The sequence below is a fragment of the Salmo salar genome, chromosome ssa18 (genome assembly GCF_905237065.1).
Source record: "Salmo salar chromosome ssa18, Ssal_v3.1, whole genome shotgun sequence".
NCBI classification, from domain to species: domain Eukaryota; kingdom Metazoa; phylum Chordata; class Actinopteri; order Salmoniformes; family Salmonidae; genus Salmo; species Salmo salar.
This window is the reverse complement of record NC_059459.1, coordinates 58,059,347-58,081,866: the sequence shown is the minus strand read 5'-3', so window position 1 is coordinate 58,081,866 and position 22,520 is coordinate 58,059,347. Positions and strand designations below refer to the sequence as shown.

General features: G+C 45.8%; 1 protein-coding gene across 1 annotated transcript; it reads right to left on the bottom strand.

Annotated features, from left to right (window-relative positions):
* Positions 1 to 4,279: 4,279 nt before the first annotated feature.
* LOC106577550 (DNA-directed RNA polymerase II subunit RPB1) lies at positions 4,280 to 21,055 on the bottom strand. Its single transcript, XM_014155668.2, is given in 31 exon segments — positions 4,280 to 7,873; positions 7,875 to 8,203; positions 8,206 to 8,293; positions 8,295 to 8,659; positions 8,757 to 8,906; positions 9,018 to 9,131; positions 9,407 to 9,593; positions 9,937 to 10,140; positions 10,599 to 10,781; positions 10,985 to 11,190; positions 11,310 to 11,517; positions 11,772 to 12,035; positions 12,300 to 12,505; positions 12,822 to 12,927; positions 13,433 to 13,604; positions 14,092 to 14,275; positions 14,707 to 14,929; positions 15,195 to 15,398; positions 15,589 to 15,683; positions 15,858 to 16,026; positions 16,326 to 16,535; positions 16,626 to 16,836; positions 17,148 to 17,272; positions 17,385 to 17,517; positions 17,603 to 17,823; positions 18,139 to 18,300; positions 18,419 to 18,700; positions 18,848 to 19,015; positions 19,469 to 19,605; positions 19,701 to 19,833; positions 20,705 to 21,055. Coding segments are annotated over 31 exon segments (5,901 nt in total). The 5' UTR covers positions 20,792 to 21,055; the 3' UTR covers positions 4,280 to 7,498.
* Between the last annotated feature and the right edge of the window lie 1,465 nt (positions 21,056 to 22,520).

Genomic DNA, 22,520 nt, shown 5'->3' with positions numbered 1-22,520 from the left:
TTCTATTTTTTATTTGGGGAACTGATTTACAGGAGCAGTGTCCAGCAAACCCCATCATTTAAACCTTCTTTCCCATATTATGTTTGCTTGTAGTCAGTCTGGACAATGGTGTCTCGTCTTTAATGGCCTTATCAGAATACCCATACTTGCGTCCTAAATTGTTGGCCGTTTGAGTATGCGAAAAAATTAAGTTTAATAGTACGTGACATTTTGAAAGTCAAGTATTAAATTCCTGGATGTCATACTATTTTCGGCTTCGACAACAGCTGATGAATTAGATATGGGGATGCGCTACCGAAATCAACGAATAGCGGGAAACAACGCAATCACGCATTATGCATTATCAGTATACGAAAATATAATGTTAATAGTATGCAACGTTTCAAAAATCGAGTATGGTTTAAATGCCAGGATGTTATAGGCCTACTCATTTCGGCTCTTCATCTACTAGAATATGATGCACACTTTTCCACAATGCATTGGAAGAGGTGAGCTGCGAGTGATAGGCCCTAGCTCTTTTCAAGTAGCCAAACAACAAAACTAGGCTACTTAACTGGGAAGATATCCGAAGCTTCTGCGGCGTTCAAATGTATTCTAAGTAGTTTTTGTTATCCTTAAAATGATGACGAGTAAGCCTATTGCATCGTAGGCAACATCTATGAAAACAAAAGCCTTTATTTATATTTTACCCAAAGCGGATTGCTGTATTCTCACAGAAAAGTCTTTATTGTTCTCCTGACCTTCCCCTGAGATTTTAAACCAAATACTAAACCATCTTTTGATTTCAGAATGTGTCCGCACTGGGGTCTCCAGCCTGGTCTCATAGACTAGACATAACATAGTAAACATCAATCCGGGGCACTCAAATTAGTATATGTTACGTTTGGGGACTCGGACGTGGCTGCGTTATTTATGTCATATGACATATCAGGCCTTTTGATTTGAACATATGGATTGTTTTAGTTTTGTAGGCTAACTATTTAATTATTTAAAGATGCACTATGGTGAAATCACTCCGCCATTTCCTGGTTGCTCAAATTCTAATAGTTCGCCTAATTTCAGTTTATGTGATAAAAAAAAGCAAGTATAGTGTGCCATCTAAACCGCTGTGAAATATCTTTCCCGTAACCAAAAATATTTTATTTTCAGCTGTTTGAAGCTGGTGAATCTTAATAACGGGAAGCATAGAAATAGCACATATAGAACAGATCTACTGCTTCTTAGATTTACTTTCAATGAGAATGACAGATCTATACTGAACAAAAATATAAACGCAACATGCAACAATTTCAAAGATTTTACTGAGTTACAGTTCATATAAAGAAATCAGTCAATTTAAATAAATTCATTAGGCCCTAATCTATGGATTTCACATGACTGGGCAGGGGCACCCCATCTCAGACAATCCCGCATGTGAAGAAGCCGGATGTGGAGGTCCTGGGCTGGCGTGATTACACATGATCTGCGGTTGTGAGGCCGGTTGGACGTATTGCCAAATTCTCTAAAATGGCGTTAAATCAAATCAAATCAAATTGATTTATATAGCCCTTCTTACATCAGCTGATATCTCAAAGTGCTGTACAGAAACCCAGCCTAAAACTCCAAACAGCAAGCAATGCAGGTGTAGAAGCACGGTGGTTAGGAAAAACTCCCTAGGAAGAAACCTAGAGAGGAACCAGGCTATGAGGGGTGGCCAGTCCTCTTCTGGCTGTGCCGGGTGGAGATTATAACAGAACATGGCCAAGATGTTCAAATGTTCATTAATGACCAGCATGGTCAAATAATAATAATCACAGTAGTAGTCGAGGGTGCAACAGGTCAGCACCACAGGAGTAAATGTCAGTTGGCTTTCATAGCCGATCATTGAGAGTATCTCTACCGCTCCTGCTGTCTCTAGAGAGTTGAAAACAGCAGGTCTGGGACAGGTAGCATGTTCTGTGAACAGGTCAGGGTTCCATAGCCACAGACAGAACAGTTGAAACTGGAGCAGCAGCACGGCCAGGTGGACTGGGGACAGCAAGGAGTCATCATGCCAGGTAGTCCTGAGGCATGGTCCTAGGGCTCAGGTCCTCCGAGAGAGAGAGAAAGAAAGAAAGAAAGAAAGAAAGAAAGAAAGAAAGAAAGAAAGAAAGAAAGAGAGAGAGAATTAGAGAGAGCATACTTAAATTCAGACAGGACACTGGATAAGACAGGAGAAATACTCCAGATATAACAGACTGACCCTAGCCCCCCGTCACATAAACTACTGCAGCATAAATACTGGAGGCTGAGACAGGAGGGGTCAGGAGACACTGTGGCCCCATCCGAAGATACCCCCGGACAGGGCCAAACAGGCAGGACATAACCCCACCCACTTTGCCAAAGCACAGCCCCCACACCACTAGAGGGATATCGTTAGAGGCTTATTACAGAGAAATTAACATTACATTCTCTGACAACAGCTCTTGTGGACATTCCAGCAGTCAGCATGCCAATTGCACGCTCCCTCAAAACTTTAGACATGTGGCATTGTGTTGTGTGACAAAACTGCACATTTTAAAGTGGCCTGTTGTTGCCCCCAGCACAAGGTGCAACTGTGTAATGATCATACTGTTTAATCAGCTTCTTGATATGTCACACCTGTCAGTCAGGTGGATGGATTATCTTGGCAAAGGAGAAATGCTCACAAACAGGGATGTAAACACATTTGTGCACAAAAATGGAGAGAAATACATTTGGTGTGCATGGAACATTTTTATATTATTTTATTTCAGCTCATGAAACATGGGACCTAAACTTTGCATTTTGCATTTATATTTCTGTTCAGTGTATAACACACATTTCTATGTGAATTAGATGGGGTCGTCCAAAAAGTTACATATTGCAGCTTTTTTTTTATGGATCAAGCCTTAGCAGTCATTCTGATCTAGTTCCCAATAATCAGCGCTTTAGTTTATTATGTTGCTGTCCAGCGGTTCTGAATTCGCAATGCACCCGACTGTTCACATTTTTCTGTGCAATAGCCTTTTGATTTGAACATTTGAAAAGTTTTGGTGTGTGTTCTGGGCTATTTCATTGAATTTATACACGTTACAGCACTTTGGTTTTACTAATAAATATGTATGTTGAATTGGAACCAAATGATCTGTTTCTGTCTTCAGTCCTTATGAAATAGGATTGATGGGCTAGGCAATAGGATCTACTACGGTATAGGTCGATTGTGATCGTCTGTCTATAACCAGCCTGAGCAGGCCTATAACTCCATTCCTATTCTATTCAGAGTAGAGGAATTCATCAAATTGGAAATCATCTATTATCGGGCTGGTTAATGCGATGCATTAACGGCCCCACCTACTCAGCCATTCAGGAGCCGCTACTGTAGTACTCTAGTATGGATATTCGGAGGCGTGTGTAAATCGTTAATTTCACTCGTTTGGTCAATTTTGCTGACTGTTATAGCCTATTGATATTCATTCCTTAACACATTTTGAGGTCTGTCTGCATCCTCAAAACATCCCTGGAACATCCTCTTTTGGTTTCTATAGGGAAGCAGTGTATTTCATCAGGCCTACCAAATACACCAACCACATTGGAAAAAGAGAAGTCAAATGTCTAAATAGGCTTACTTTGTGACTAATTCAGAAGATCAAGTGACTAGCAAATAAAACAATGTTTTATGTTAAATCAGTATTCGGGCCCAATTCCATTTTGACCCCTAACCTCTTCCCTTAGCACCTACACTTTGTGTTCACAGATCTCAAATAAATTGATAGTTATTTGAACCTTCGTTTTTAGTATTGCAACTTTCCCACCAAGCCCTCTCATAGGCTTAATGGGGTGTCTACCATGTTGCTTTCACTTATCTATTATTTTCAGATCTCTTGACACCGAACTTTCTGTTGCTAATGTTTGAAATGGAACAAGGCCCTAACATCTGCAGCCATGCTGACAGCTGGCTCTGTGTAACTAAACCACAGTGGGGATGTGTAAGGAAATGAAGCCTAGTCTCCTGTCATGCAAGTTTGTTTACTAACAAATGTGATTCACATTATTGCAGCAGTCATGATAATCAGTATAGCGATAGCAACTAATTGCCCTTACAGGGATGGAAAATGTTTTATTGCATAGTAATATGGGGACTATTGATCAGTTCGTCAAGGTAAAGCCTCATATCTAGAATCTGTTTACCCTCACCCATATCCTTGTCTTACCCATTAGAATGGAATACTTCATATATCCAATTATGAAGGGATTCATTCAGTTTATTGGTAGGTGACAGCAACTCAAATTAGACACGACCTGTAGTAAAACTTTTATTTTTTTCTCAAGTCAAAAAAAACAAAAGATACAGAGAATGAGATATTGGATTGATATCTATACAGTGGAAACTTATTTTTAATTTAAACATTCCTACTCCCAAGACACCCTGCCCAGTCTTTCAACTCAAGAAATCAAGAAAACCCTCTCTTTTGACGCACACATGGGAGTCGTGGTATGTTGAATTGACTGGACCACACAGGTATATCAATGGGATATGGTGGTAGTGGACAAAGTCACCATGTCATGAGGCGATGATGGAAGAGACCAACTGCATGAATTTCAACAGTGTATTACCAACACTTGTATTCATTGCAGATGGTACAGTCCAGTAAATTCAAAATCACTTCTGTTGAAAACACATTTGGTAGACAGGGCAAGTTGTACCAAACACGTTCCCGACCACGAACCGGATAAAAACCGTGACAAATTCAGAACACATCCAAGTTCCAGTCCCATCATGGAATTCTACAGGGATAGAATTCCCCCCGCCCCGAGATTCCCAATCACAGGTACGCACACTAGTAGAAAAAGGACAAACACCGATTTCAAAAACAATCAGGATCACTTGTGGATGAACAAGGGCAGGGAGGAGACCCAGCTAGTCCAATCAAAAGTCGGGGGGGAACTTGTCGTATTGCTTGGATGGAGTATCCGTGTTCCATAGTCAAACAGGCACGAGAATCAAACACTCATCACCTTTATCAAACTAGGCCTAGTAAAGCGTAAGAGCACCTGGAAGTAAATGCAAAGTGTGTCTATGCTTGGTGAGTTTCATAATCTTCAAGGATTCACTGTCACACTAATGTAGTGGGTAGAGGGTTAGAGGCCAAAAGTGCTCTGAAATGTCTGGTCTCTGTTAAAAATCACTGAACTGAAACTTTGAGAGGTTTGTTAACCCAAACGAGGGCTTAAGTCGCCCTCCAGTGTCCAAGAGCGTAACTGACAAACACTAAACATGAACCTGTCTGTCAACCTGAACTTTGTATTTTCTGCCTGAACCGTAGTATAGCCACTTAGCAGTAACATTTACAGTAGGCTATGAAGCGTCACAAATGGACTGCATGCAACATTTTCCTTTTTACATCTTAAAGCAGCAATCAGCAGTTGAAACAAAGCGTTCTCCCCACCACCGTTGCGGTAAAAAGCTGGGGGATGGGGCTGGAGAAATGTAACCACTCAAATTCCAAGACAGAAATGGATGCAAGGACTGACCATCCATTATATCAAAATGAGTTCTAATCATGTTAAGGCTATAGAGTGTTTACAATGTTAAGTTTTATATTTTGGGTTCTGATGGGGTACGATTGTTGAACTTAGCTAACGCAGCATTTATTTATAAGTTATATTCTTATAGAATCAATGGGTATATATCAATTTATGTATCCAAAAATGGAGGTAGCAACTGCTGATTTCCCCTTTAAATGAGAATGCGGTGGGCCATCTTGGCCCAACTTCGAGCCGGAATGGCAGAAACTGAACAAAGCCATTGGGAAACAGAATGGAAAAGAGATAATGGGGAAACTTAACTTACTCCCCTCCGTCCACTGCCCCTTCATCCAAAGTACCTGAACACAGACCCTCTTTGCAAACAGCTCTTACAAAGTCACCAGAAGCAACAAAAAACAGGAAATAGAAAAACAGAACAATTGAATCTGAATTTCTCCATTCTTATTCACACAGACGAATAGTAGTATTTTTCCCTCTTAAATACATTTTATGAGCGAGTCCAAACAAAGTAAAGTAGAGAACTCATTTACATTTGCTAATTTGAATTATGAAACAAGTATTATTTTAAGGTGGGAGGGATTTCAAATAAGAGATCTTCAACTTAAAACGGGAAGATTAAAATGTATTAACAGGTTGCTACTCATGCATAAAACAATGACAAAAGCAGCGACGCCAACCAACTAGTATCCCTCGTCCACCCATAAACACTCCCTTCTCTGTTAAAACACAATGATAATTGTCAGATATTATTACTAAGTCTTCCATAAACCCAATTTGACCAGTGTTTTAAAAAAGTGGTTTGCTGAAGAAAAAAAAAATCTGCTTTTTGCTGTTGTACACAACTCATCTAACGGTGAAGGGTACAGGGATGCTGGTGGGTGTTTTGACATCTTTCAGGCATGACTTTAGGTGGGGGAGGGTTGAGGGGAGAAAGGGTTATGTGGAACGTCGTGGAGAGCTTACACAAATGGCAATAACATCTCCACGGAAAGCATATTTTGCCCTGTACACCAGTCTCTCTCTCAGCATCCATGACCTGACCCTCTCCCGTCCTAGGCGATCTTAATTTGCAGCCCTGTACTAAGTGCTGCAAGGAATACGACTACTCCTTTTCACCTGCAGTATTCAGGGAACCCATTCCAGTACTACTTGAATTCCACTGTTCTGAACTGCAGATTAGTAATAGTGTTTCAATTCTGTTCAATCCAATTCCGGTCAACTCATCTCCTTCAACTCTGGCCTGTCTTCTGATATAAAAAAAAATCTGCTCAACTTTTTTCTCCCAACCAAAATTGGCAACAACTTTACATTTAGAAAAAAAAAATCTACTAAAGATTATGTACGTTTTAGTAAAATATGCAATAAAGAATCAGCTCAAGTCCTCTAGTTTCTCTTTTTTTTGGGAAGCTTAAAAGCTTTTTTAAGGAGATAAATACAATCCACTGGTAGCTTTTTAAAGGCTTTTGGCAATACTCGCGCTCCCCCGTACAACTACACATCCAACACTGAAGAGTTCAGAGAGAGAAAGACTGGGTGCAGGTAAACAGGGGGGGTGGGGGTGAAAAGAGGGACGTTTTTGTCAATGTGGTAACCACATCGCTCTCCCTCTGCTTTCTCCTAGGTTCTTAACTCTGCTTCAACACCCACGTGAACATTAAAAACCAAAACAAAATGTGTAGTTCAAAAGGCAGCCTTTTCCCCGTGCTAAACAGTTCAAGTCTATCAAATACATAGTAGTAAATATTTTAGGGGGCCCTCCCCCGAGATGGAAGAGGCTGGGGTACAGTGGTCTGAGGGAGGGTCCCCAAAATAAAAGAAATTCACAAGTGGGACCCCCAGGGTTTTTTCTTTGTCATGACTCTCCAGGCCACACCACCGGCACTACCAGTAGAGGGGCTATCCTTCAGTATTACAGCCCCAGTCCAGGGGCTTTGAGTAGGGCAGGGAGAGGCTCCTCAGCCCCCTCTCTTCCTCAGTTGTTCTCCTCGTCACTGTCATCTGGGCTGATGGCCGGGCTGGTGAGGGTGAAGCTGGGCGAGGGGTTGCTGTAGCCTGGTGACAGGGGGCTGTAGGTGGACCCTTTGGGGCTAGTGGGCGAGTAGGTGGGGGAGGTGGGAGAGTATTTGGGTGAGGTTGGGGAATAGGTTGGGGAGGTGGGGGAGTACTTGGGGCTGGTGGGGGTGTAGGTGGGCGAGGTGGGGGAGTAGGTGGGCGACGTGGGGCTGTACTTGGGGGTCGTCGGGGAGTAAGTCGGGGAGGTGGGGGAGTATTTGGGAGAGGTCGGGGAGTACTTGGGCGAGGTGGGGGAGTATTTGGGGGAGGTGGGGGTGTACTCTGGAGAGCTGGGGGGAGTAAGAGGGGGACGTAGGTGTGTATTTGGGGGAGGTGGGCGAGTAGGAAGGAGAGCTGGGGCTGTAGGAGGGAGAGCTGGGGGTGTAGTTAGGAGACTGGGGGGTGAAGCGCGGGCTAGAGGGAGAGTAGGATGGAGAGGTGGGAGAATAAGAGGGGGAGGTGGGGGAGTAGTTGGGGCTGGTGGGGGTGTAATTGGGGGAGGTGGGGGAGTAGGAGGGGGAGGTGGGGGAGTAGGAGGGGGAGGTGGGGGAGTAACTGGGCGATGTTGGGGTGTAGTTGGGTGAAGAGGGGCTGTAGCTTGGAGAGGTGGGGGAGTAAGAGGGGAGGTAGGGGAATAGGAGGGGGAGGTAGGAGAGTAGGAGGGTGAAGTGGGTGAATATGAGGGGGAGGTGGGGGAGTAAGAGGGGGAGGTGGGGGGAGTAGCTAGGCGATGTGGGGCTGTAGCTTGGAGACGTGGGGCTGTAGCTGGGGGAGGTAGGGGAGTAGGAGGGAGATGTGGGGGAGTAAGAGGGTGAGGTGGGGGAGTAAGAGGGTGAGGTAGGGGAGTAACTGGGGGACGTAGGAGAGTATGAGGGGGAGGTCGGGGAGTAGCTGGGGGAGGTGGGTGAATAGGAGGGTGAGGTGGGGCTGTAGTTGGGGCTGGTGGGGGAGTAAGAGGGGGAGGTTGGGGAGTAGGAGGGGGACGTTGGGGAGTAGCCCGGGCTTTGTGGGGTGTATCCCCCAGGAGAGCGGGGCTCGTAGGCCGGGGAGGTGGGGGAGTAGTTGGGAGACATGGCACCTCCTGGAAAAGTAAACAAGGAATTCATTCATTAATTCCAAAAAGGTCCTGTGTCAGTTGATATTTCAAACCAAACTGGGTGTTTTGTATGGTGACTAACCTGGAGAGGGGATATAGGGGCTGGCTGGTCCAGGGGACCCAGGAGATCCAGGGGTAGGGGACCAGGCCGGGGAGTAGCCCGGAGAGAAGCCACTGGCGTCGGACGCTGCGCTAGGAGAAAAGCCTGCAGCTCCAGGGGTCATCCCACTGCCTGGAGGTCAAAGAGTCAGAGTATGAGTTAATGGAACAGTACAGTAGAAGGTGGTATGGAATACGCTGTACTACCAGGATATTGTCAAAGTCAACCCAGTTTGGGGCTTACCGATGCTGGGGGACCAGGCACCGTAGGCGGGGGTGGCTCCAGTGTTCCAGGGGGTCATGGCTGGAGACATGCCACTCATGGGGCTGGGCGCAGCGCCAAAGAACATTCCGGTGGCTAACAAGAGGAAATAGAGAAGTACCGACATCTCATTATCTAAAAGTCTGGATACTTTGTGTATATATTTTGCTTAGAATGTAGGCATTTTCCAACATAGTTACACCTAATCTTAGACAAATTGGTCTACACCAGACCATTTCTGACTTTACATTGTCTGAATTCAAACATTGGGAGTTGATATGGTGATGGGAACAGCCACATCGCGTGAACAACTACGTTTAAAGTCACACTGTGCGGAAAACAATTTCTCCATGATATTCTCGGCCACTCACGTCCAGCCACGCTAATGCCAGGGATGTTGGTTGGGATCTCCATGCCGTATTTGCACTTCTCAGCGTCCAGCAGCAGGTCGAAGCAGCCCGTCCCGCAGGGGGCCAGCTGGCCCAGCATGATGTTCTCAGACACACCCTTCATGGGGTCACTCTCCCCGTGGGACGACGCCTCCATCAGCACATCCACCTGGGACAGGGAGGATGTTGACAGTGAGTGGTGGAGTATACAGGGTGCTGACTGATCTACACTATCATTTTCATTTCATTGTTTAACCTTTGTTTATACAGATTTTTTTTTTAAAGTCGCTTTGTCATCAGAGGTGTGTTGGTCTAGTCAAGGTTGGTAACTAGAACGCTCCTATGAAGTTCTCAAAGGAAGTAGCTTTATGGATACTGTAGCTAGTGGAAGAGCCAACTGACGACTGTCGTAAAACGGTAAGTACGACCGACTAACACAATACTGGACCACAAAACCACCAAGTCCCATCGTCCCCTTCCCTCCCTCCACTTTCCCCTGTCCGAACACTCACAGTCTCCTCAAAGGAGCACTTCATGAGGGGTCCCGTGTCCTGTCTGTTGATGCCGTGACGCGTGATGGCCATCAGGTGACCGCGGCACGTCATGGTGTCGCAAAGCAACGACAAGTGGCGGTAGTTGACGTAGGAACCGTCAAAGGAGATGACGTGGTTCAACTCCCTCTCCAGAGCCTTGCGCACCGCCTCGATACCCAGCACCTAGAAAGGAGGGGACCGGAATGAGTAATGATACCCCCCCCCAAAAATACTGACATGTTTTGGCTATGCTGTTATTCATGTACTTCAGGTTTAGCAGTAAAGTAGCGATGAATAGGTTTAACAATGTCAAGTTGGAATTCCTTGTTTAACTCCCAAAAGTGCTTTAGTGAATATAAACTTGAAAGCATAGCCAAAATTAACGGACATTTAAACTGGTGCCCTTACGACAGACAATACCAATCAGAAATCATAGGGGGAAAAAAAATAATCAGTCGTAACCGTCGGTAACTACAATAGTAACCTAAACTACTGTAGCTAGCTAGTGTAACTATCACAGCCACTTGTAACGATCGTAGCTATCTGTAACCATCGGTGACCCTCGTCTAATCAGTACTATTATAATCGATCGGCTACTATCATAACTTGCGCAGCTATCCAACTACGGTATCTAACCGTACCGTGAAGATCTCCACGATGTCGTTGGAGGTGGTTCTGACGGGGTCCACGTCCTTCTCGCTGAGGACCCTCATCAGTCCTACGCCGTCTGTCTCCAGGATCCACTCCTGCAGGGCCTTGAACTCTCCCTCCTCCGTAATGATGATCTTCTTCTTGTTGTCCGTCTGGGGCAAGTGCATGTACACCTAGGGGAGAGGAGACGGGGAAGTACTGTAGATCAATAGTATTACAGTCATTCATGATCTGGGTAGGTTACTGCCATGTTGTTTAGGTCAATCAGTGTGTATGAGATATCGAAGACTATTGGGTGCGGAGATGTTAAAATGGTGCCACGGCGCAGTTTTAAAAAAAGGAACAAAAGTACGCGTTTGTGTGACCCCTCCGTTACCTTGCTGATCTGCTCGATGCCCTGCAGCGTCATGTCCGTCAGCATGTTGGATTCGATGCACCTCAGGAACACGTCGTCGTCCATCTTGTCCACCACCTCCTCATCCTCGTGGAATTTGTTCTCGTCGCTGTTCATGATGCGGATTCGCAGAACCAGCTTCTCGGCGTTGTCGTCGTTGAAGATACAGTTCAGGTCGTCTCCGAAACCTTCAGGGAGAGAGGTCGCGTTTAGCAATAAGGTGCGTGTGGGTCCTTTCTACCAGAATGCTTCATTATATATCCAAATGAAGTATTGGAAGTGTGCGTGTGTCTGTGTGCATCCCCACCTGCATTGATCTTCTCAGCGATCTGCTCCATGGTCAGCTTGCGGTCAGTCATGTGTTTGCGGTCGAGCTCAATGCGGAGCAGCCAGGGGGAGATGCGGGTCACGTCGAAGTCGGGCATCTCATAGTAGACGTTCACCCACTCCTGGTCCTCCGTCACCACTGTGCTCTGGGGGTTAGGGTCGTAGTAGATGGCCGTGTTGGCCGTCACCTGGTAGGGAGGGAGGATGGTTGGTTAATTATCGTAAAAATCAGTATGCAACCTATAAAAGCAGATATTGTAATAACTTCATTTATTAAGAACATTTAATCATTTCTTAAAGTAAAACGAGGCTTGAGAAATAAATGTCGGTCTGACAAACCACTGATGAGGAACTGCCTTCAAGAATATAACGCTATTAACTGTGGAAACCTTCACATAGCCCGTCTATGCCCCCCCCCTCCCACATATTCTCCACTGTTCACCTTTCTGAGGGTAGTGTGTTCCAGGCGACAGAGGATATCCTTGGCCCTCTCGGCGTCGCGGGCCGCCTGGCCCAGCAGGAACACGGTGAGGGACGGGGTCTTGGGCCGCTTGGAGATGTTGATCAACTCCTTGAGACGCGGCACGCCCAGGGTGACGTTCTTGGCCGACACGCCGGCGTAGTGGAAGGTGTTCAGGGTCATCTGGGTGGCGGGCTCTCCCAGCGACTGGGCAGCTAACGCCCCCACCATCTCGCCCGGATGGGCCTAGAGGATGGAGAAGAAGTGTTCAGATTAAAATTACGGAATTAGATTAGTTTAATGACGGAAAAGCCAAGCATGGATACTTTCCTAAATTATGCTGTAAAAAATATCCTACATCATGCTCTAGGCTTGGTTTTCTACATTGTCCATGTACATCTAATCCCATCTCTTTAGTTCATAGCAATCAGTTTAGGTGTTGACACTCGATCTCCCCCAGCACACTGTGTGTGTGTGTGTGTGTGTGAAAGCGAAAGAGATTCAACTCACGATGGATTGGTTGAACTTGGACTCAATCTCCCCCAGCAGCCAGTCATAGGCCTCGGTGCTCAGTCTGAACTCGTCCGTCATGCGTCGGGAGCTCAACGTGGAGCGCAGGTGGATGTTGAAGAGCAGCGTGGCGTTCTGCTGGGCCTGTCTGCTCAGGTGGTCCTCGCCGTTCACAATCACCAACTTCTTACTCAGCTCCTGGACACCTGCGGCGTGCAGACAAGAGCAGGGAGACGTTTAAGAAGGTCATACGGGTCATTGTATATGTTATTTAGCCTGGCTAGTGGTCCAGAGAAAATTGCTTCGAGAGATTTTGATTTGGTACCAAGACTGCAGAAATGTCAACGAGATTTACTTGGTTACTGAACAAAAAAGTGTTGCAAATTCTTGTCTTTCGTAGCTAGAGATGCGGTTTACGCCAAAAAGTGTAATCAACCAAGACGATATGGCACATCTTTAGGGGGTTTCTTCAAATATGAGTCAATGGTGGCTGCAAAGTGTACGAGTGTGGTAGATACCTACCCTGTACGACCCGTAGGGGGTTGAGGTCTGTGGGGGTGCGGGGGTTGATCCTGAAGATCTTCTGGGCGTTCCAGATCATCCTGGCCAGGTTGCACGGCAGCACCACCTAGTGGGGAGCAGAGACATAACGCCTTTAGTGTTAGACATCCCTGTTGCATTGGTCTGAATCAGTGGGATATGCTAGCAGTGGTGACGTGTGAAGTGTAGGAGAGTTCCCGGGAGTACATGGAAGTGAATGAGTTATGCATGTGTGCGCGTGGAGAACCTGGAGATGTACGCCATGTGTATGCGCAGATATGCCTGTGTGCGAATGAGCCAGGATGTGTACACATGTGCAAGGGTGTCCAGAACTGTGTTTATTCATTTTTCCTGTTTTATTCCCCCCACGTCTCAATATTACTATGAAACGTCAAGAAAAAAATATTAAAAATAGATGTTCTGTCCATGTCAATGCTTAAAGGCCCAGTGTAGTCAAAAATGTGACCGTTGATTGAAATCAACCATAATTATTTGATGAGAAGAATAACGGCTGCACTGTGCCTTTAAGGCTTGCAATTTACCCGTTGGAGACGCCCTGCGCTAGTGTGTGTGTGTCTCTCTCTCGTCCTCACCTTACTGTCCCCAGTGGGGAAGATGGCCCTCAGAATCTCCCTGTCCTCCTTCATCTTCTCATACTCCCTCTCCAGGGCACTCTGCACCTGGGCGTTGGTCATCACGTCCTTCACCACGTCCTCCTGCAGGGTGCGCCTCAGAGCCCGCTCGTTGGTGCAGTCATATCTGAACCTAGTGGCCGAGGGTGGATTAGGGAAGGATGAGATAAGACACAGACGGTTAAGCCAGTTGACCGTGGACAGTGAGCTGCTGCTTTTAAGACCGTCATATAGTAGTGACTGGACAGAGGGTTTAGCGTTAGGGCATGGGGTGATTAAGGTCGTGGTGAGGTCAAGTCTATGATATCCAATGTCACACTGTCAACCAATAGGAGAGGAAAGCTTGTACTAGTTAAAATAAAAATAAAAAAACGAGTACAATCAATCATCGAATGACTAAGATGAAATACGGCATTAAACCACTTTCATAGACCTCAGTGAGTGCACAAGCCTGGTGTCAGATCAGTTTTTCCTGTATAGCCAACTCGTATGGTCGTTGGCATGACAGTGACCAGCTTTGGGAATTGGCCCGACAGCTCCAACGAATCTAGTACCCTTATCCACAACCAAAGCTCTAGCCATCATTGTACTTCCCCGCCCCTTTCTCTCTCTCCACTCACTTCTTCTCGAAGGCCTTGTTGGAGGGTTTGAGCGTGGCCATGTTCTGGAACTCCACAGCCTCCCCGGCCAGGCCGTCCTCTCCGTAGCGCAGCTGCACCACCTGGTTGATGGAGTTCCTCACCGTGGCGTCGTACTTCACCATCACAGACTCCATGGACTTGATCAGACGACGTTGGATGTAACCTGAAGGACATCAGATAACGACTGAGGTTAGAAGAGTATTTAAACCTGGGACAAATCCATCTACCTAGTGAACTATCACTGCGGTCATGCGTCTCCTCTCCCTAATCGTGCAGGGGTCGTAACAGTCACCCCTTCATTAACAAGTGCTTCTAATCAGCTTGTAGCCTGACCCTAACCTCTACCCCTTCAATCACCAGTCGCTGTCCACAACATCTTCCTCCTCTTCCCCCCCTCTGACCTTCAGCATGTTTTGTCAGTACAGGATCTTATTTTAAATGTGTGTAGTCCTTCAGCTGTTCTTGTCAATTAATGTTCTGTATTATGTCATGTTTCATGTTGTGTGGACCCCAGGAAGAGTAGCTGCTGCTTTCACAACAGCTAATGGGGCTCCTTAATAAAAATAAACTCTCTTGCTTCCCCCCTTCACTCACCAGTCTCGGCGGTCTTCACAGCCGTGTCGATAAGCCCCTCCCTGCCTCCCATGGCGTGGAAGAAGAACTCTGTGGGCGTGAGGCCGGCCAGGTACGAGTTCTCCACGAAGCCTCTGCTCTCAGGGCCGTAGTCATCCTTGATGAAGTGGGGGAGCGTGCGGTGCTTGAAGCCGAAGGGGATACGCTTACCCTCCACGTTCTGCTGCCCCACCACCGCAATAACCTGAGGGCCAGAGAGAGAGACAGATGGTAGAGAAAGAAAAAGTGTGGGAGGTTAAGGGGTGTAAATCGAAGCCCCTGTCATCCCTAGAGGAACACCGTGTGCCATTTGAAAATCCATCGACGGCTGAAACAATCCTAGACCGTGTTCAGTAGGGTACACCGTAGTGTAGCATTTTAAAACACTTGTAACGGAAAAATGTGCATTTATTTTACTATATATATATATATATATATATATCTTTTTGGGGGGGGATCCTTGGTCGTACCTGAGAGATGTTAATCTTGGAGCCTTTGGAGCCGGCCACCACCATGGACTTGAAGTTGTTGTATTCAGACAGGGACTTCTGGGCGGAGGAACCCGTTTTGTCACGGGCGTCGTTTAGGATGCGATTCACCTGGTTCTCAAAGGTCTGCCTCAGCGTGTTGCCAGGGGTGGGCTCCAACTCGTTGTTGTGGGCCTTCTCAATGACCTGGAGAGGAATACGGGAAGAAAATTAAGGGAGTTCGAGACAGAGGGGCTCACATCTTTTATTCCATTCTATATCTCAAAAGGAATTTCCAGAGGATGTCCCCACCGTGAATACAAGATTATTTATTTTCAAGGAATGTTCTGGAAGTTTGAAGGTATATTTTAGAGTCACCATGAGAGAAGACACTTACCTCTATTACATCCTGTTTGGCCTTCTTGATGGTGTTCTGGATGTCCAGGTACGTCTTTGCATCAGCAATGGAGTCACCAATACCGATAGAGGCACCTACAGAGAGAAAATATGAATATTAAGAAAAACGGGCAACAGTGACTAAAATATCTGCTTTTAGAGGAATTTAACCCCTAACCCCAAAATAGAACAGATTCATTTATGACTTCAAGTGGATTTCAAAGGAGTTGCCTTTCTAGCCACTGATGCCCTCTTAGCCCAGGTCCTTACCCTCAATGAGCAGCCAGTTGTTGACCACCGTCTGGATGTTGGAGTAAAAGAGGCGGGTGACGTCGTGGCCCATCTCCAGGAAACAGATGTGGACCAGGGAGCCAGCAGAGGTACCCAGTGACTTCTTACACAGGATGCCCATGATCAGCTCCCCGTTCTCCACAATCACCTGGGGAAACAGACATGACATTAGATCATAGTATTTTACGCACATTGGGTTAGGATTCATTCATGGTTCTGTGTTAGGTGTGGCTAGCGTTCTGGCACAAAATGGCTGCCTTTTTACACATTTGTAGTAAAGTGCTAGCATTCTAAGATGGGAACTTATAACCACAATGTAACTAAAGAACGTACACAATAAAAGCCTGTATCCTGCACACACTATCACCACAACATTGGTTATACAAATCCTCCCTGTCACTTGAGAATCGCAGGGTGTTTCACCAGTTTAGTGTTCCGTGTTCCTACCTTGGTGTCCCCAGGAGAGATGTGCTTGTAGGGCCCACTGTCCTCCTCGTCTGGGTGGGTGCTGTGTGTTCGGATGGCGTTGATGTGGCCCGGGATGATAAGGCTGAAGATCTGCTTGCCAGTCCAGAGTGGCCGGGGCTTCAGGATGGCTGGCTGGGGCACCTTGCCGTCCCAAGTGGACAGGAACATCAGGAGGTTCATCACGTCGCCCTGAGGGACAGATCATATTAGCGAATAAGTGGAGGAAAGACGTGTGCGTTTGGGGCTGATCTATCCCTTTAAAAACGTTCCCCTCCTTACCCTCTCTAGGAAGACGTCCCTTTTGGTGAACTTGCGCACGGCGGTGAGGGTGTCCTGCACGATGCCCATGACGGGCCTGTTGGACTGGGGGGTGACGATCATACGAGGCACCATGGCAAGCTCCTGGATCTCAGCTCTCGTCTCCAGGGACTGAGGGAGATGCAGGTTCATCTCATCCCCGTCGAAGTCAGCATTGTACGGAGTGGTTACACTGTGGAACATGGGCAGAGTCGTTAACGTCACCATCCTGGATCCGTTTTGTGTCATACGGTCAATGTGTGCAATGTGTTCGCATTTGCTTTTAATTTTTTTTTGGGGGGGGAATTGAGCCGAGAAAAATCATCCGATACTATATGAACACTAGTCCCAATCCTGAAATGATATTTGTTCTGTATCAACTCTCTACCCAACATTCTTGTCAGTGTTAACGCCAACAAACACCTTCTCAGGTATCTGGGTGTAATCTGAAACTGGGCCAGTCTGACAGACTTGAAGGGATAATTCAAGACTTGATAGATGTACCTGAGGTTCATTCGGAAGGTGGACCAGGGAAGGATTCGGACTCTGTGCCCCATCATAGACATTTTATGTAAAGTGGGCTGTCTGTTGAAGATGATGATGTCACCGTCGCACATATGTCTTTCCACCTGATGGGGACAAAAATGAGTTCATAAAAGTGACATTGCATTACATCAAGTCCAAGTCACTCGGTAAACATTCCACAAATAAATGACGACCATCTTGTCTTTTGAGGGTCACCTTGTAGCCGATCTGGAGGTGAAGGTCACTTGGTTTGGGGTGGAACCGCAGGTCGATTCTGTCCCCGTTGTCTCGGATGATATATTTGGCTCCTGGATACTGGCTGTTGCCTCTGCGCACCAGCTCCTGTAACCTGGTGACATATAGGACCGTCAACATTAGAACCAATACACTGTCAGTTTAAACAGTAAACAATTGGTTTAGTCTCTCTGCCGTACCTGTCAATGTTAAAGGGTGTGACGATTTCTGGGAAAGTCATGTTGGCGGCGATGGAGCGCGGGACGCCCACTTGGTCGATCTGCAGGTTGGGGTCGGGGGTGATGACGGTTCGGGCAGAGAAGTCCACACGTTTCCCCATCAGGTTACCTCGGACTCGCCCCTCCTTCCCCTTCAGACGCTGTTTTAAGGATTTGAGCGGGCGGCCCGATTTTTGCATTGCCTGGGAGTTAAGAGAAAGTTCAATATCAGCACAAGCAGATTCAGAACAGAGCTGACGATCCTTCACAACTATCAGCAATCATTGAAAATGAAATAAACCCAGATATTATGGGTTGAATAAGTGGTCTTATGGGTCTAACAAAGGAGCACTTTTAATAGTATTCTTTAGTCTTACTTCTAATGTATTTTGACAGTATTCAATTCAAACAAAGACAGTAAGTACATCTCTATAGTAACAATCCACATTGGCATGGGTAAGAAGTACAGTAATGTTGTGCCAACTGGTGCCCTCAAGCGTCACTGCTACTGTGCGTACCCTGGGCAGGCCTGGCAGCTCGTTGTCCACCATGGTGGCCACGTGGAACTGCAGCAGCTTCACGTCCTCAGCGATGACGTGGGCCGCCGCGCCGCTCTGCTCGTTCCGCCGCAGCTGGTTGTTGATCTTGACTATGTCGGCCAGCTTGTGTGTCAAGTCGTCCTGGGTGACAGGAAAAAAAGACACCACGCGGTTAAACGACGACGGTAAAACAAACGAGTTTCCTTCAATTCTTGACATTTCGGTGAAAACTCTTCAACAGTTAGTAATTCTTCCTCACCTGGTTACGGGCGGAGCCCTGCATGACGACGGCGGGCCGGACAGCTAGCGGCGGCACAGGGAGTACCGTGACAATCATCCACTCGGGCCGGGAGAACTTGGGATCAAGGCCCAGGATGACGTCCTCCTCGTCCGAGATGCGTTTGAAGATCTCGTAGACACGCTCGGGGCTCAGCAGGATCTTCTTCTCCTGCGAGTCCTCATTCACGTGCTTCCACTCGGCGTACAGCTCCAGGCCCGACCGGCGGATACGCGGCTGGTAGCGCCCGCAGCCACCATGGCCCTGGGAGAGTGAAGGAGAGTGTGTGTTACAAGAGGACCATGAAGAAATAAAAGCTGTTACTACATGAGATGAGAGCACACAAAGAAAATAAAAATATGCGTTAAGTATTGATGGCCTACAAATAACAAGCATCCCTGCTGACAGTACCTTTTCCTTAGTGATGTCCTCACTGTCGTGCTCCACTCCAAACTTGTTATCCATCTCCTCTCCACCCTCGCAGATGTTCTTGCCTTTACACAAGTCATACACGTGGGTCAGACGCTTCCTGGGCTGCCCCTTGGACTTCTGCAGGATGTCTTTGATCTTTGGATTATTCTAGAAGGAAGGAGACACCAGGGCCATTCTTTAACTTTGCAGATAGAAATACCACAAATAGAGACGACATGATTCCTTATTCTACATGTCAGAGATGCATGTTCGTTCTACATAGCATATTTATATCTGAACGTTTCAAAGCGGTACGTTCTGCTGAACACACCCCATCACATCAACAAGTCAATGGAATATGTGTAATGTAATTCCATGTAAGGACTAACATGTAATCATTAGTATGCCTTGATCCATAATTCTTATACCCATCAAATAAAAATCAATTAGATATATCAGGAGTATATGCCGTACGGCGTGGAAGTAGGGGTATTGTTTTTTTGCCTGGAGTGTGCCATGTTGTGAGCATCACAAGTATTGAATACGGGAGCAGATTGGTACATGTTACATATAGGTTGTGTAGCGGTAGTGTGGGGAAGGAAGAAATGGAGGGTTACGGACCGTGTCGACCAGCAGCTTGGAACAGGAGTAGCAGACACACCGGAGGACCTTCATAATCTTGTTGACGAAACCCACGTGGAACACAGGCTTCGCCAGCTCTATGTGGCCGAAGTGGCCTGGGCATTCTGTCATGTTACCTGAACAGCAAAAAATGTTTTTTTTTACGACATTACAGCACAGTAGTGGTGACCTAACCACAAAATTACAACAACATCCTGGTAACTTCCTGTACCTGCACATGTTTGACACCTTCCGGATCGTTCGATGACCCCTTGTCTGGGGTCCATCAGCCCACCGAGTTTAGGACGCCCTCCTTCTGTGGTCTCGGGGTACTTAATTCCCCCTTCTGTGACAGACATCCGTTTCTAGAGGGAGAACAATGGTCAACATTAAATCCAGTACCAAAAAAATGAATAGCCTAAGTAAATACACATAGAACAGTAAAGCAGTCACAAGTTTACAATGGAAAATGGCTTACGTATTTCTCAAACCAATTTTTAAGGTCACGTGAAACTATTTCAAAACAAATAACCCCTGCGAAATCAGTGTTTGAATCAAGATATGACAGCCGTACAGACGCCTCAATAAGAACAGTGGTACACTTTGATCAAAGTTGCATTTCTAAACCAGTATGGATACTCTGACAAATCAATTGAGGTCCAACTAATTGGATAAAATCAATTGAGGTGAACAAATTGACTACAGGATTATGTAAACAATGTATTCTATTGCCAAGACACCATTATTCTAAACTAATAATAAAACATAACGTAATGAAAACATGCATAGCTTTGACTTTAATGACGTTACCTTTTATTATGATATACCACATATAGATTACAACAAGAGGGAACATCTAGTGTTTGTGAATGTAACTTTCTGGGAACAGAACAAAATATCCAAGTTCAGTAAAAGTAGCTAAATGTATTTGTTTACATGTATTTTCAAAATAAAAAGGGAGTTTGATTCATGACATATATGGTTTAGCTCAGATGGAAAATACTGTGTGTGCTGAAAGTTTGTCGAACTTCCTACAACATGCTGTTGCTAGCTAGCTAGCTCAAGCTCCAACATGGCTTAGCTAGCTAACGTTAGCTAGGCTAGCTGTAAGCTACTTCCTTTGTAGCACATCCATTGTCATCAATGATACATTCTAGGTATAGTCATGTAAAAGTAAGATCAATGTGAGAACGTTCAGAAAGTAAACGAATCCCCCCACCCCAAAGCAAAACCTACAAGCTCATCTGGGCTGATGATGCCGAATTGCACTCTCTTGATGAGGCGCAATGGGCATGCGCTGTCGCCGGAGGGCGGTCCGTGCATCCTGTCTATTCAAAGAGACGCGTCCTCCCTCGGCACGCCGCTTTTGTAAGAAGGAATAGCTTTAAATTGTCACCAGGACTCTGGCCAGACCGCCAACGGTGACCGGAATGTCTCCGAAAGCGATATCCTGAGAACCCACGTTGTTTACTGCCTTAGGAGTCTATTTATTTACACTTTACTCCTATCCGCTATGACTACCAGCTGTCCCCCTTTCTTTTCCTGATCTACACTCCAGCGCGCTCTAAGCGCATCTGAGCTTGAAAACGGCCAACGCGTGTTTATATAGACTGGAGACTTTGGTACAGGTTGACACACTCAACGAAGCAGGGGCTGAACAGTCAGGAGGCGGGTTATGGATCTGTGTAGTAAAACGTTAATTGGCTACACAGGATCACAACATGAATAATGCATTTCATAAGACGCATGACCAATGGCAGCTTACGTTTTCTCCTTTAACCAATTGAAACATAAGGCGGGCACTAAATTGGCTGACATGTTCACCATTGGTCAGAGCAGAGCAGAGGAGGGGCTACAATGTATATTTGGTTGTAGTTCTATTCATATTCAATAAGATGTCGTGTGGTTGGTCAATTATAACTTTAATGCACATTAGTACATAAAGATTGACCAATGGCTCTAGAGATATGATGGCGTTGGGATAACTTTCGTTAAACCCGCCTTGTTCCCGATCTTTGCCGAACTTTACCGATTCGTAATTTTTCCCTCTAAGCAAAACTAAAAAAAATCTGTCTTGTCTCGTTCGTCTCGCTCTGGATCAGCTACGACTCTGGAAAAAGAAGCTTGCGCATGAGGCCTACCTCGACCTTTCGTAAATCAAAGGCATATTTAACTAGTTTGTTCTTTGTTTTGTATTTAAAACCAGTTTATTGTAGTTCGTTTTCGACCTTTTTTAAGAATATGTCGAAATTACTGTTATTTTATGACAACATTTTGGTTTTTACGGGACTATGCAAGGATCCTCGGTCTCAAGTATCAAGCGATCAGTGTTCTTTTCAGTACTTCAACTGGGAAAGTCTGGGAAAAGCCTGCGGTGTTAAATTACAATATCCGTGAAATACTTTACCATAATTCTAACGGAAAAGCTTGAAATACACGTTTTTAGAACAAACGTCACTATAATTTGTAATGTAAATGGGTGATTTTTCTGAATTAGGGGCGAGATTGGAAGGCCACGTTTAACGCAGTGACACAGCCTGGCTTTGGCGGTAAGAAGTGTCTTGTTAGCTAACAAAAGTCAATGTAAAATTCTAATTTTATAGTTATGAATTAGTTACATCAACTAGTAAACTAACATTTGGTTGGTGTTAAGTCAATGGTTCATGTTTTATTATCATCAAGAGTTAGATAATAGCCCAAGAAGACTTAGTAGGTAACGTTGGCTTGTTAGAGATGCGGCCAGCTAGCAGCGTTACCCCTTTGTGGGAGCAAGCGAGCTAAACAGTGAAACCCGCCTGTTGGATACGGTAACTAGTTAACGGTGGTAAATTAGCAACTTGTTTTAGATAACATTATTAGCTCTGATTGATTTGTTACAATGTCACCGAGGCCAATATAGATGTATCTGATGGCTTTAATATGTTGTTTAGTTGGCAAACAAAAATGGCCACCGGGACTCCTGAGAGACCGGGTCGCTAACTAGCAAGCCAACCTCAAACACTATGTGCCATGTTGTTCAAAGGCATAACTTGGCTTGTAAATTCATAAGAAA